This window comes from Berghia stephanieae, chromosome 5 (genome assembly GCF_034508935.2).
Source record: "Berghia stephanieae isolate SIO BIC M18660-M18661 chromosome 5, UCSD_Bste_1.3, whole genome shotgun sequence".
Classification (NCBI taxonomy): domain Eukaryota; kingdom Metazoa; phylum Mollusca; class Gastropoda; order Nudibranchia; family Aeolidiidae; genus Berghia; species Berghia stephanieae.
In genome coordinates this window covers 22,625,538-22,636,442 of record NC_088364.1, presented here as the reverse complement: position 1 = coordinate 22,636,442, position 10,905 = coordinate 22,625,538, and the positions used below count along the sequence as shown (strand labels likewise).

General features: G+C 35.9%; 1 protein-coding gene across 1 annotated transcript in view; it reads left to right on the top strand.

Annotated features, from left to right (window-relative positions):
* LOC144972608 (substance-K receptor-like) overlaps window positions 1-10,667 on the top strand; it is a 21,562-nt gene extending 10,895 nt beyond the window's left edge. Inside the window, exons 2-6 of the mRNA XM_078914040.1 lie at window positions 177-406; window positions 3,878-4,084; window positions 6,072-6,173; window positions 6,854-6,984; window positions 8,547-10,667. Of these exons, the coding sequence (XP_078770166.1) occupies window positions 177-406; window positions 3,878-4,084; window positions 6,072-6,173; window positions 6,854-6,984; window positions 8,547-9,144 (1,268 nt within the window). The 3' untranslated portion in view covers window positions 9,145-10,667. The remainder of the gene's footprint in view (window positions 1-176; window positions 407-3,877; window positions 4,085-6,071; window positions 6,174-6,853; window positions 6,985-8,546) is intronic.
* Window positions 10,668-10,905: the final 238 nt, after the last annotated feature.

Sequence of the window (10,905 nt, the reverse complement as noted above, 5' to 3'; positions counted from 1 at the left end):
GCTGTTCAGCACGCGCTCGTGTGTGTATCTGTGAGTATGTGTGTGTGTGTGTGTGTTTTATGTTTGAGTGGTTTGATTTGGTTTGTTTGTCTTTCATTAACGTATAATATCTGATAATATATGATGGTATCATTCCAATAATGTCTATTTTTTCCCCCAATGTCCTCAACTCACAGCCAGCGCCATATCAGCCATATCATTCACTATGATGGTCATTGCTGGTGACCGCTTCTTCGCTATCGTGTTTCCTCTCAAAGCCAGGGTCACCCAGAGAAGAGTCAAGATCGTTGTCTTCTTTATTTGGCTTTTTGCTATCTCCATCGGCATCCCACCCGCCGTGTTCTATGAATACACAGAACGACAGTGGCTGGATTATCTCGAAACATTCTGTACAGACATATGGCCTGTAAGTTTTTGGAAGGGAAAACACTTAATATCAGAGAGCATACAAGGCAAAGATCCACCTCTCAAATGACTCGTTGCCAAATAAGGACGGGAGAATCTGTCCGTTTATTGAGCTACATAAATAATAATTTAGCCAAGTTTGGCGAAATCATATTTATGTGAGTAAAAAAGTTGTAAAAATTGCATGTTAGTTAATTTACATGTTTAAAATCAAAATTTATCCAGCAGTAATCAAAACTCAAAATACCGAATTCACAGCATAACAACAGACTCAAAATCTTAACGATCAATTCAAGACAAAACAAAATAAATATGCTTTTATTTTTAGAATTTAAAATTGTTATTTAGATAGTAAATAATCCAATGTTGATATGTAACACTTCCAGAGCCATAGATAATAATTTTGTTGGTTAGACAGCTGTGTGTAGACCAATTTAACTGAATTTTAAACAATTCGCACAGTAGAAGCAGCACAGCATTATCAGAATATGTAATAATATAATATCAATCCTCAATCGATGTTTGAAGAGACAGTAAAAGATGCATTTCTGCACAGTTTATCAAAGAGCCTATTAAACATAATAATATAGCCAATCAAAATAGTAATGTTTTGGACCTGGTATTCTGCTCTGATTATAACTTATATTAAACACCATTGCTAAAATAATATGTCTAATTGTTTTTGCAAAGACAAGTCAGTGGAAATCATGTATCGCGTTATAATCACTATTAAGTGGTTTTACAAACTCAAAGAAATATTGGCGAGAAGTAGATTGGAATATCCTATATGACATGAATATAAATGACTCTTGGGTAGTTTTAAATAACCTGTGAAAAAACATTAAATTATATTTTGTGTATTACAAGGGCAAATCATAAAACAGTTATATATCTATAAAAATTTCAAATGACAAATTATTTTTTTAAAGAGCATAAATTATTCAACAAATACTTTAATGATCTGTACTAAAGTAAACCATGAAAAATACAAACACTAGTGTAAAGCAATCAATGGAAAAGTTTGAAGAAAAATATCAATGGAGAGTAATTCGGGTAATTTTTTAAATTTAGGAAATATGTCAATGCACAATTAAAAAGCCGAGCAGGAATAACAGACATATTAAAAGGTGCAAAAGGGTTATAACAGAAAGTGGTAGGGAAAAGGCAGATGTAATTATTGAATTTTTCTCCAGTGTGTTTTTTGGGGAAAATGCTTCAAATATATCCTAATTAACAAAGATCATATTTATCTAATTTTAAGGAATTGACCTTACATAAGCTTATATAATTTTGATCTTATACAAAAACCATATAATATAATTGCATGTTATTCCGTTAATATATGTATATATATATATATATATATATATATATATATATATATATATATATATATATATATATATATATATATATAACAATTTTTGTCACTGATCTTAACTGATTTACACGAATTTATAATACTCAATATGCAAATCAATTTACACATTTTATTACTTTCACATTATCCATACTTTTGCCACCTAGTTATTTGCTAACTTATTGTCATGTCTGTTCAACACGTCCATATAAAAGAAAATTACATTTTGTTCATATTGCGTCAAAATATGTTTACACATCTGCGCTTTTTGGGGTTTCAGTTCAGATGCCAGCATTCGTGGCACCCATCATTCAGACCTTTCTGTACCCCAGAATATGATGATTATGTGTTGAACAAGCTCACACATATCAGCATTAATGTTAATCTGCTTAACCCGGCGATTGGCACCAATCATATCATCTATGCGAGAATGGTGCTCTAAGCTGGATGCCAACGCTGGTCTCCCTGAACAGGGTTGATCAATTACACTTGACCTAGATGGCTCGCTTTCTTTCAGCTACTTCCATCGTATCATTGTGCTTACGCCTAATTTTCAGTCTTTCAGCCTTGTGTGAATTTGCATCATTAACATCGGCCTTGGAACATTCGTTTTCAATATGCCCACCTATCTGCATTTTTAGAATATTTTCATCTTTTTCTCAACCTAATCATCCACCAACGAGTTCTTTGCTGACTACACAGAGAAGCAATTATGGTGGGAAATATTATAAATTGGGCAAATCAATTTAGTAAGTCAATGACGTTATATCAACAAAGCGAGATCAATGCGTTGTCCGTGAACACATAATGCCAATGTCATCTATTTGTCAAAAGGATTGATTACTGTCACGATTTTTTGTGGGGCCCTCTAACAACTTTATGAAAAAAAGATAACGGAAAGTTCAAATAAAACCATCAAGAAAAAAAAATTAAACATAAAGACTGATCATATTGCATTTTCAGGAAAGATCATTATTGGTTGACAGACAAATACAAAATTAAACTTTAGCCGGAGTCCTTGTTCATTGTAAAACAACATTATTTCAAACAATATGAATACCGAATTTGTTCATATATAATGTTCATATATAATGAAAGACGAAAAACAAATAATGAACGATATTATAGGATCATGGAACCATTTGCACGATGATGACGTGAAACTCAGCTATATTTTGTGCATCGAAATTATAGTCAATTCCAGAAATGCTGACGGAGTTCTACATCACATGATTATGATGATGATGATAATGATGATGATGATGATGATGACGATGGTGATGATAATGATGATGATGATGATGATGATGATGATGATGATGATGATGATGATGATGATGATGATGATGATGATGATGATCTTGATGATGATGATGATGATGATGATGTAGATGATGATGATGATGATGATGATGATGATGGTGGTGGTGGTGGTGGTGGTGGTGGTGGTGGTGGTGGTGGTGAGGATGGTGAGTCAGCCATTGTTTCGTTCCATATCGTTTTTCTTTAAGGATGTCCAGATAACGGAGCCAATCCCAATATGTTCCATATCTCTACATAGAGATAAAGACATAGACATAATATATATTTAGGCAAACAGTATTTTGGTTGGTTACCAACCTAAGTTGACAAATTGTTCAGTAGGTATTCACCAGTGGAACGCAGAGCGGAGTTAAAACCTTGGCAATGAATGATTAATATATATATATATATATATATATATATATATATATATATATATATATATATATATTAATGTATAATATAGATTAATATATATACATGTATATAATGCGCGCACGTGTGAGTGTATGTGTGTGTGTCCTTGTGTGTGTGTGTATGTGTGTCCTTGTGTGTGTGTGTGTATAGGTCTAGCCTCTGTTGCCTGATTGACAGATGGTCGAGTGAAGATGTTCAATGAAACCGAATATTTAAGTTCTACTTTATAATCGATTTTGTCTGTGTGTTTCTTTGACAAGAATCCATCAGTCAACTTAGCAGCATATTTTTGTCTGTAAATTATCTATATAACACTTTAGAATCCTGGACATTTTTATTTCATGGTGGCAAATAGAAAGAACATATAATTTTTATTATAAAAATTCAATCCAGATGGTTGAGACATCGGAAGGTTGTGACCAGGGAGCCACATCAGAGCGGATCTACTGGACCATTATAGTGGCGGCACTGAACTGGATTCCAATGTTGATGATGACCATCAATTACACCCTCATCATCCACAAGTTACGATTCGCAAGGGTGGCAGCACATCGGGGTAAAGACGCCATTTCTCTGGTACAGAGGAGGTCCGCTACCAAGGTAATAACATTGGGGACAGTTATTGGGATCGAAGTTAACAGAATTGATTTATCAGAAGACAGAATGTTGATCACGAAAGCAATGGTGCTCAAACTTTCCCTAAAATTTCAAATAGCGGTCTCCATTAAATTTTGGACCGTCTTGATAGAACAGTGGATACGGTGTGCGTGATAAAGCACGCTGTTCTTCATTTTTCGAAGCTGAATAATATTTAAATTGACTCTACCGGTTTCGCGGACCCAGTTTGAGATCCACAGGTCTAAGGCTAATGCTCAAAATGTCACGCCTCAGACGATGTTACTGGAGTCATGGTAGAGTCACCTAAAAAATGGAACGAATGTCACTATTTTTTATGTTCCTTCATAATGTCAATTTCTTTTCCTGTAGGAATCAACATAATAATAATAATAATAATAATAATAATAATAATAATAGATCTTTATTGTCCACAAATATGGTAAGCTATCTAAATCTAAGTTTTATGGACAAAGTAATTTCTGGTTAAACATTGTTTGACAGTATAACATGCAATCGTCCTCGGCTGCTTCTCTAATCGCATATGTCAATTCCTTTCACAGCTCACGGTCTGTGGCCAGAAGATCCTTCTTGAATTTTAGTTTTTGTTGGGTTTTGTTTTGTTTTTTAGGTGTCTTAGGTCTCTAACAAAGACAGTGTTAATTAGTCAGGGTGGTCTGCCTATATATTTGTTATATCCTGATGGGATGAAAAGGTATTCATGACTTTATTAGTTGGTAGCATATAATATATTATGTTCATCTGTTGTGAGTATTTGTGTCCCTTCGCCTACAAATGGTATTGTGTCCCGGCTGAACAAGATGTCAAAAAGGATATTGTTGTTAAAATATCCAGTAATTCGATTTACTTTGTTTGGGGTCAATTTAAATAGTATATTTGGTCTCATCTATAAAATATAAAAAGTAATCGCAATAATAACTCTAATGTTGTAGACTATAATTCACTGTACTCTCTCTAAACTATTCCGACTTAATGCCGTTTTGGACGGTGGGTCGCATTGTCCAAAACGTCACCATCATGTTAAGGGCAAGAAAGTTAACTAGAATGATCGATAGTGCTGGGTTTTTGTAACAAACAAAGTGTTTACGGGTTTCAGCTTACACTTACAGGGAACAACAATCGCCACTCAAATGATGTAGGCCTACAGCACGGAAATATCTAACCCCTTTCCCTGAACGACAGCGCTCGCATCTTCTATAAATTAAAATAGAGGTGTGGAGTTGCAGAGGCCGGCAACAGAGTGTCCAGATATGAACAGAGAGCGTTAAGAATTGGCAACTGGCCTCTACCGGGGGTCGGTGATCAAATATTCCTTATATACGTTACACCATGATAGAAGTAAATGCAAAAATATGATAATTTTGAAATTCTTTAGAGACCATTTTCCCGATTTCTTCAGGCAAGTCAGTGCATTGAACCATAAGCTCCTGGTCCAAAGGCGAATGAGTAATCAATAGGTTTGTCTTCTATGCTTATTGGATTGTATTACGACACTTGAGACAGACTTAATCGTCATTCAAGGTAAAAACTAGCCTTTTTCGACTGCAGGAACATGAAATGATACGGTTTGAACAAAACAAAATATGAAATTTTAAGTTCTTCGTGGACATCATTATCATCATCATCATCATCATCATCATCATCATCATCATCATCATCATCATCATCATCATCATCATCATCATCATCATTATCATCATCACCATCATCATCATCATCATCATCATCATCATCATCACCACCACCACCACCACCACCACACTCATTCTCTAGGTACACAGGAAATGGCATTTTACTCAATTAGTGTCACTCGGTTTATGCTTGAGGCCCAGGTTGTTGTTGTCCATGGGAGTATAATATACTTAAATTGACTAAAAAGATTCATCATTATAGCTAGAAACTACACTAAATGACATGTAACGTTGGACCATTACCAACTTGTCCTATACAGGTCATCAAAATGTTATTCTCACTGCTCATCGCATTCATGGTGTGTACTATCCCATTTCAAGTATCTACTTTGTATGAAAACTACAAGGACAAAAAAACTAAGGTATGGATAAACTCTCTCTCTCTCTCTCTCTCTCTCTCTCTCTCTCTCTCTCTCTCTCTCTCTCTCTCTCTCTCTCTCTCTCTCTCTCTCTCTCTCTCTCTCCCTGTCTCTCTCTTGTTCGCGTTTGTGAGAGTGAAGGAGTGGGGGGGGGGGGGGGGGGGGGGGGGTTTGCGCGTGAGTTTCTGGTTTAATGGATGAGTTTGTAACTGCTACTCTATTTCAACTTTCCACTTTACAAAAACTCCAATTCTTTTTATTGTTTTTTTTTTCTCCATTTTATGCTTTTGATGATTTAACTCTGGCTTGTTTATGAAGTATACATTATCATAATATGCAAATTGACTTTTAATTAAAATACTAGGTTTCACTACTCCCTAAATTTTTAATTATGTTATTTACCTTAGACATTCTCATATTATTTAAAACTTATGGAGAAGGAAAAGACTGAGAGGTATTTTGTAAAAAAAAAAAAGGACAGAGAAAGTCGAAAATGAAAAGATGCTGTCACAAAACTAAAAGTAATGGAGCAATTACCTTTGCAATACAGGCCGGTATAAGAAAGAGCTTATGATAAAATTCTCGATAAATTTGTGTGAAAATTCTCGAAAGAAACAATCAACTACGACTGTTATCGTACCTTAGAAAATTCAACAAACTTAACATTTTTCTACTCCATACAGCTGCCGTCCTGGTACCAGCCAGTTTACTTCTCAGCTATTAATCTGATGTACGGACACAGCAGCATCAACCCCATCATCTATGGGGCCATGAACCATTCCTTCAGGACGGGATTTAGACATCTCATTGACAGGTGGGGGTGGCATAATATTCTTAGCCGTCTTTGTTGTCGTCGTCGTCGTCATCATCATCATCATCATCATCATCAGCAGCAGCAGCAGCAGCAGCAGCAGCAGTAGCAGCAGCAGCAGAGCAGCAGCTTCTTCATCATAATCACACTAATATAAGACAATAGATTGACAACTAGGACGGGAATTATCTTATTTCTAGCTATTTGTCACTCAAATCCATCATCATCATCATCATCATCACCATCATCATCACCACCACCATCATCATCATCATCATCATCATCATCATCATCATTATCATCATCATCATCATCATCATCTTCATCATCACCATCGTCATCATCGCCGTCATTATTATCATTATATACGACGCCAAATTTTATTGACGGTGTAACGGCGCCTTGGATGTTTCATAGAATAAGGCTCAAAATTAAGACAAGCTTAGGACAGATATTTTTTAACAGACTGTTTTATACAATACGTTTCATGCTTATGATTATTATCTGTAAATGTAATGTTTATGGAGTTTAACCTTATTATATCTATTCAAAAAGTCTTACCAAATGATTTTTATAATAATAATAATAATGCTGAAAACTTATATAGCGTTATAACTCCGAGACACCAGACTCTAAACGCTTAAATTACAAATAATTTTGGCTGAAACACAATCATTCACACACACAAGCACACACACACAAGCACACACACACACACACACACACACACACATACATACACACGCATCACACAACACAACCCAGACCTATCTTGCTTCTCATACCATCTACTAAAATCGAAACAGATATGTTTTTAGCGAACGTTTAAAAATAGACAAAGGTTCATTTTCACGAATGGTCTGTGGTGAGGCGTTCCAAACAGAGGGTCCGAAATGAGAAAAGGATCTCTTTCAGCATTTTTCCGTATTCGAGGGACAACTAGTTTGGTGGAATCACTGGCCGAGGTAAGGGCCGGGGTTTTGAATATCTTTCAATTAGTTCCGAAAGATGGAAGGAGCAGTACCTTCAAGACAACGATACATCACTTTTATCACTATTATCATAACGATCATCATCAACATCATCGTCGTCGTCATCACCAACATCATCATAATCATCATCATCATCATCATCATCACCATTATCATTGCCATGGTAGATCCATGTCCTTCGGTGTGAAGACATTGTTTGTGCCTGGGAAATTCCTGGTCTCTTTGGTTGCGGTTGCTTTTTAGACGTATAGAATCTATACTCAACACTAACTTCTGCAATGTGTCTTACTATGGTCCTGATTGTTAATTAAGGGGAATCACCACACGCCTACACCATTCGAATTTGTTAAGCTGGGGCTGAATTTTTACTTCATCATTGTTTTTCCTTTCTTCTTCCTGCAGTCGTGATATCGAACAAAAACTCGTCATCATTCCCTACAAGTCATCTTAATATAAACAGTCCCTCTATAATGCATGGTATTGTTACAAAAATCATAAAAATGTTTCGATTGATACTTAAATATTTTGAATCAACTTTTTATGTTTTATTTACCTTTGTATTTTGTTTCATAGAATCCGAGGTCGTAAACTGACATCATGGGACTACACGATGAACGGGGGAATGGACTCGGTCATGCGACCAAGCATCAACGTTATTGACAGAAGCGGCAGTGGGAAGGACGAAAGTAACGGTGACGTCACAAAGAAGTCGCAATTTCTTCAAATTCCAGACACCGCCGATTCTAACCCCACTGTGTCTCGATGTCGCCGTAATCTAAGCACCGGTATGACTACAAGTGATGAGAACAAAACAAAAGACAATGATGTCCCTCTGAATCGCTCCAAGACGTTTTGGCTGAACATTCCGCCAGATAGAAATAAATCATTCCAACCTAATGGCCATGCCAAAAATGGACACGTCTTTGTCATGGAAAGTTCAAATGATATTTGGATGGGTGAGAATGATATTTCTTTAATGACTGAGCAAGCTAACACTGTTAACAGACAAAACGAAGAAGTAGATTCGAATGACACACTTCCAACAAACAACGGCACACCTCACGACTGTGGTTCCGAGAAAGTGAATTCGAAAAGAAAAACCACCGCTTCCCATGTTGAGCAGCTTGTTTTAACTACAACATACTTCAATAGGGCGCTTGTCATTGACTGATTTTTAACTGTTGCAATAAATATGATTATTTTCCAATAACAAACAATGCATCGTGATCACGTGTCAAATTGAAGTGTGCATCCAAGGAGATGGAAACAAAACAGTTCTTTGATCATCCATGAAAAGAAGAATTTTTGTGCGACATTTACTCTTTTAAAAAGAATTGCCTTAATGAAATTGCGTACATTATACCAGGAAATTATAAGTTAAATGTACAGACATTTACCCAAACGTTTGAGCTGTATTTTACAGTTACATCTATTGCCTGTGAGAAATTGTCATCCAACAGTTGTTGGATGTTATTATAACAAATTACTGTTTGGTGCTTTTCGTGGTCAATGATGACGACAGAAAGTTTTAGCAGATTAAGGCATAGATAAACACTTTTGCGTTTGAATAGTGCTAGCCTTTGCGTTTAGGATTTCCGCTGACTTGTATTCAACGAGAAATTGCACTTCATTCTGTATGTCCAGTACAACCAAACTTGGAGCCAATCGAAGATGACGTCAACCGTATAACTTTTCTTTAAATTCATTCGAGTAGCTGCACGTAACAAATCGGCTTAAAATATGAGCTCCTATTATAGCAAATCAGGTTCCGTATGGTTTGTTGGGGAAGTTAACATTATATCCCACTCTTAGGGTAACCGTTTATTTTCATATATGTCTCCCTAACTTGCACATCAGCAATTAGAGTGTCAAAAGTCGATCAATCAAAATTAACTGCTTTTATTGCAAACACGTCAGTTTGATTGAAAAGAATCATAAAAGTCTTCAATTTATATATTTTTTCGTAACCGTGTGGATAGAGAATTCCCGTCATTCTTCTCGACACTTTCACAAGTATTTTGAAGAGTGGTAATGGTGTCATAAAAAACTTAAAACTAAATTTCTTCTCTAAATTATTGATAGATATAGACTTTACCTTTTCAGACGTTACGAAAGTTAAGTTCGTTCTAAAAATATCAGTGCAGTGCAAAGGCCTTCCCTTTCACGTAATAAAAAGTTTGATGACGATTGGAAATAAGCCCGCGGTCTGCAACTTGAAGTCAAGGAAACAATGGGTGATTCTGTTTGGTGAATAAGACGACTGATCCATGGCATAGTACAATCTGTTACGAGATATTCGCACGTAAGTGCTGCAGACGTCATCACATTGGACAGGAATGTTGCAGAGGCTCGTTTCTTGCATGCCTCTTTTGAACGGGATTGAAGCAGATGCCAGTTTGTTGGTCAGGTGTTGTGCAGAATCCCGTTGGTTGAACAAGGGTAAAACACATGCTAGTTTATTTTCTATGGATTACGTCAAATGTTTCTTATTATTAACGGTAATTGATGTTGTGAAATATTTTCTAACCCAAGCCGTAGATCCTTTTTTGTTAAAGCATGGAATGAATGGAAATTTAATCATTAAAACGAAAGAATGAACAATATCCCCATCTTTATTATTCAATCCATTTTCGTGGTTTAAAATATTACGGCTATTAAAACTCCAAATAAACTAATCTTATTATAAATATATAATGAGGTCAGATAGTTCTTAATTCTGTTTGACAAATAAGTCCCCACTGCCCATCGTTTAGTACGAAGGAAACACACACACACACACACATATATATACACACAGACAAACACACACATACAATCCAAGGCACCACTGATAAGCACATTCCACATGCTCCACATTACCCCAACATAACAAGCTGTAGACTTCTTCTCTTGTGATGACGCACGACCACAAACTGCTGGGCCCAATTTCATG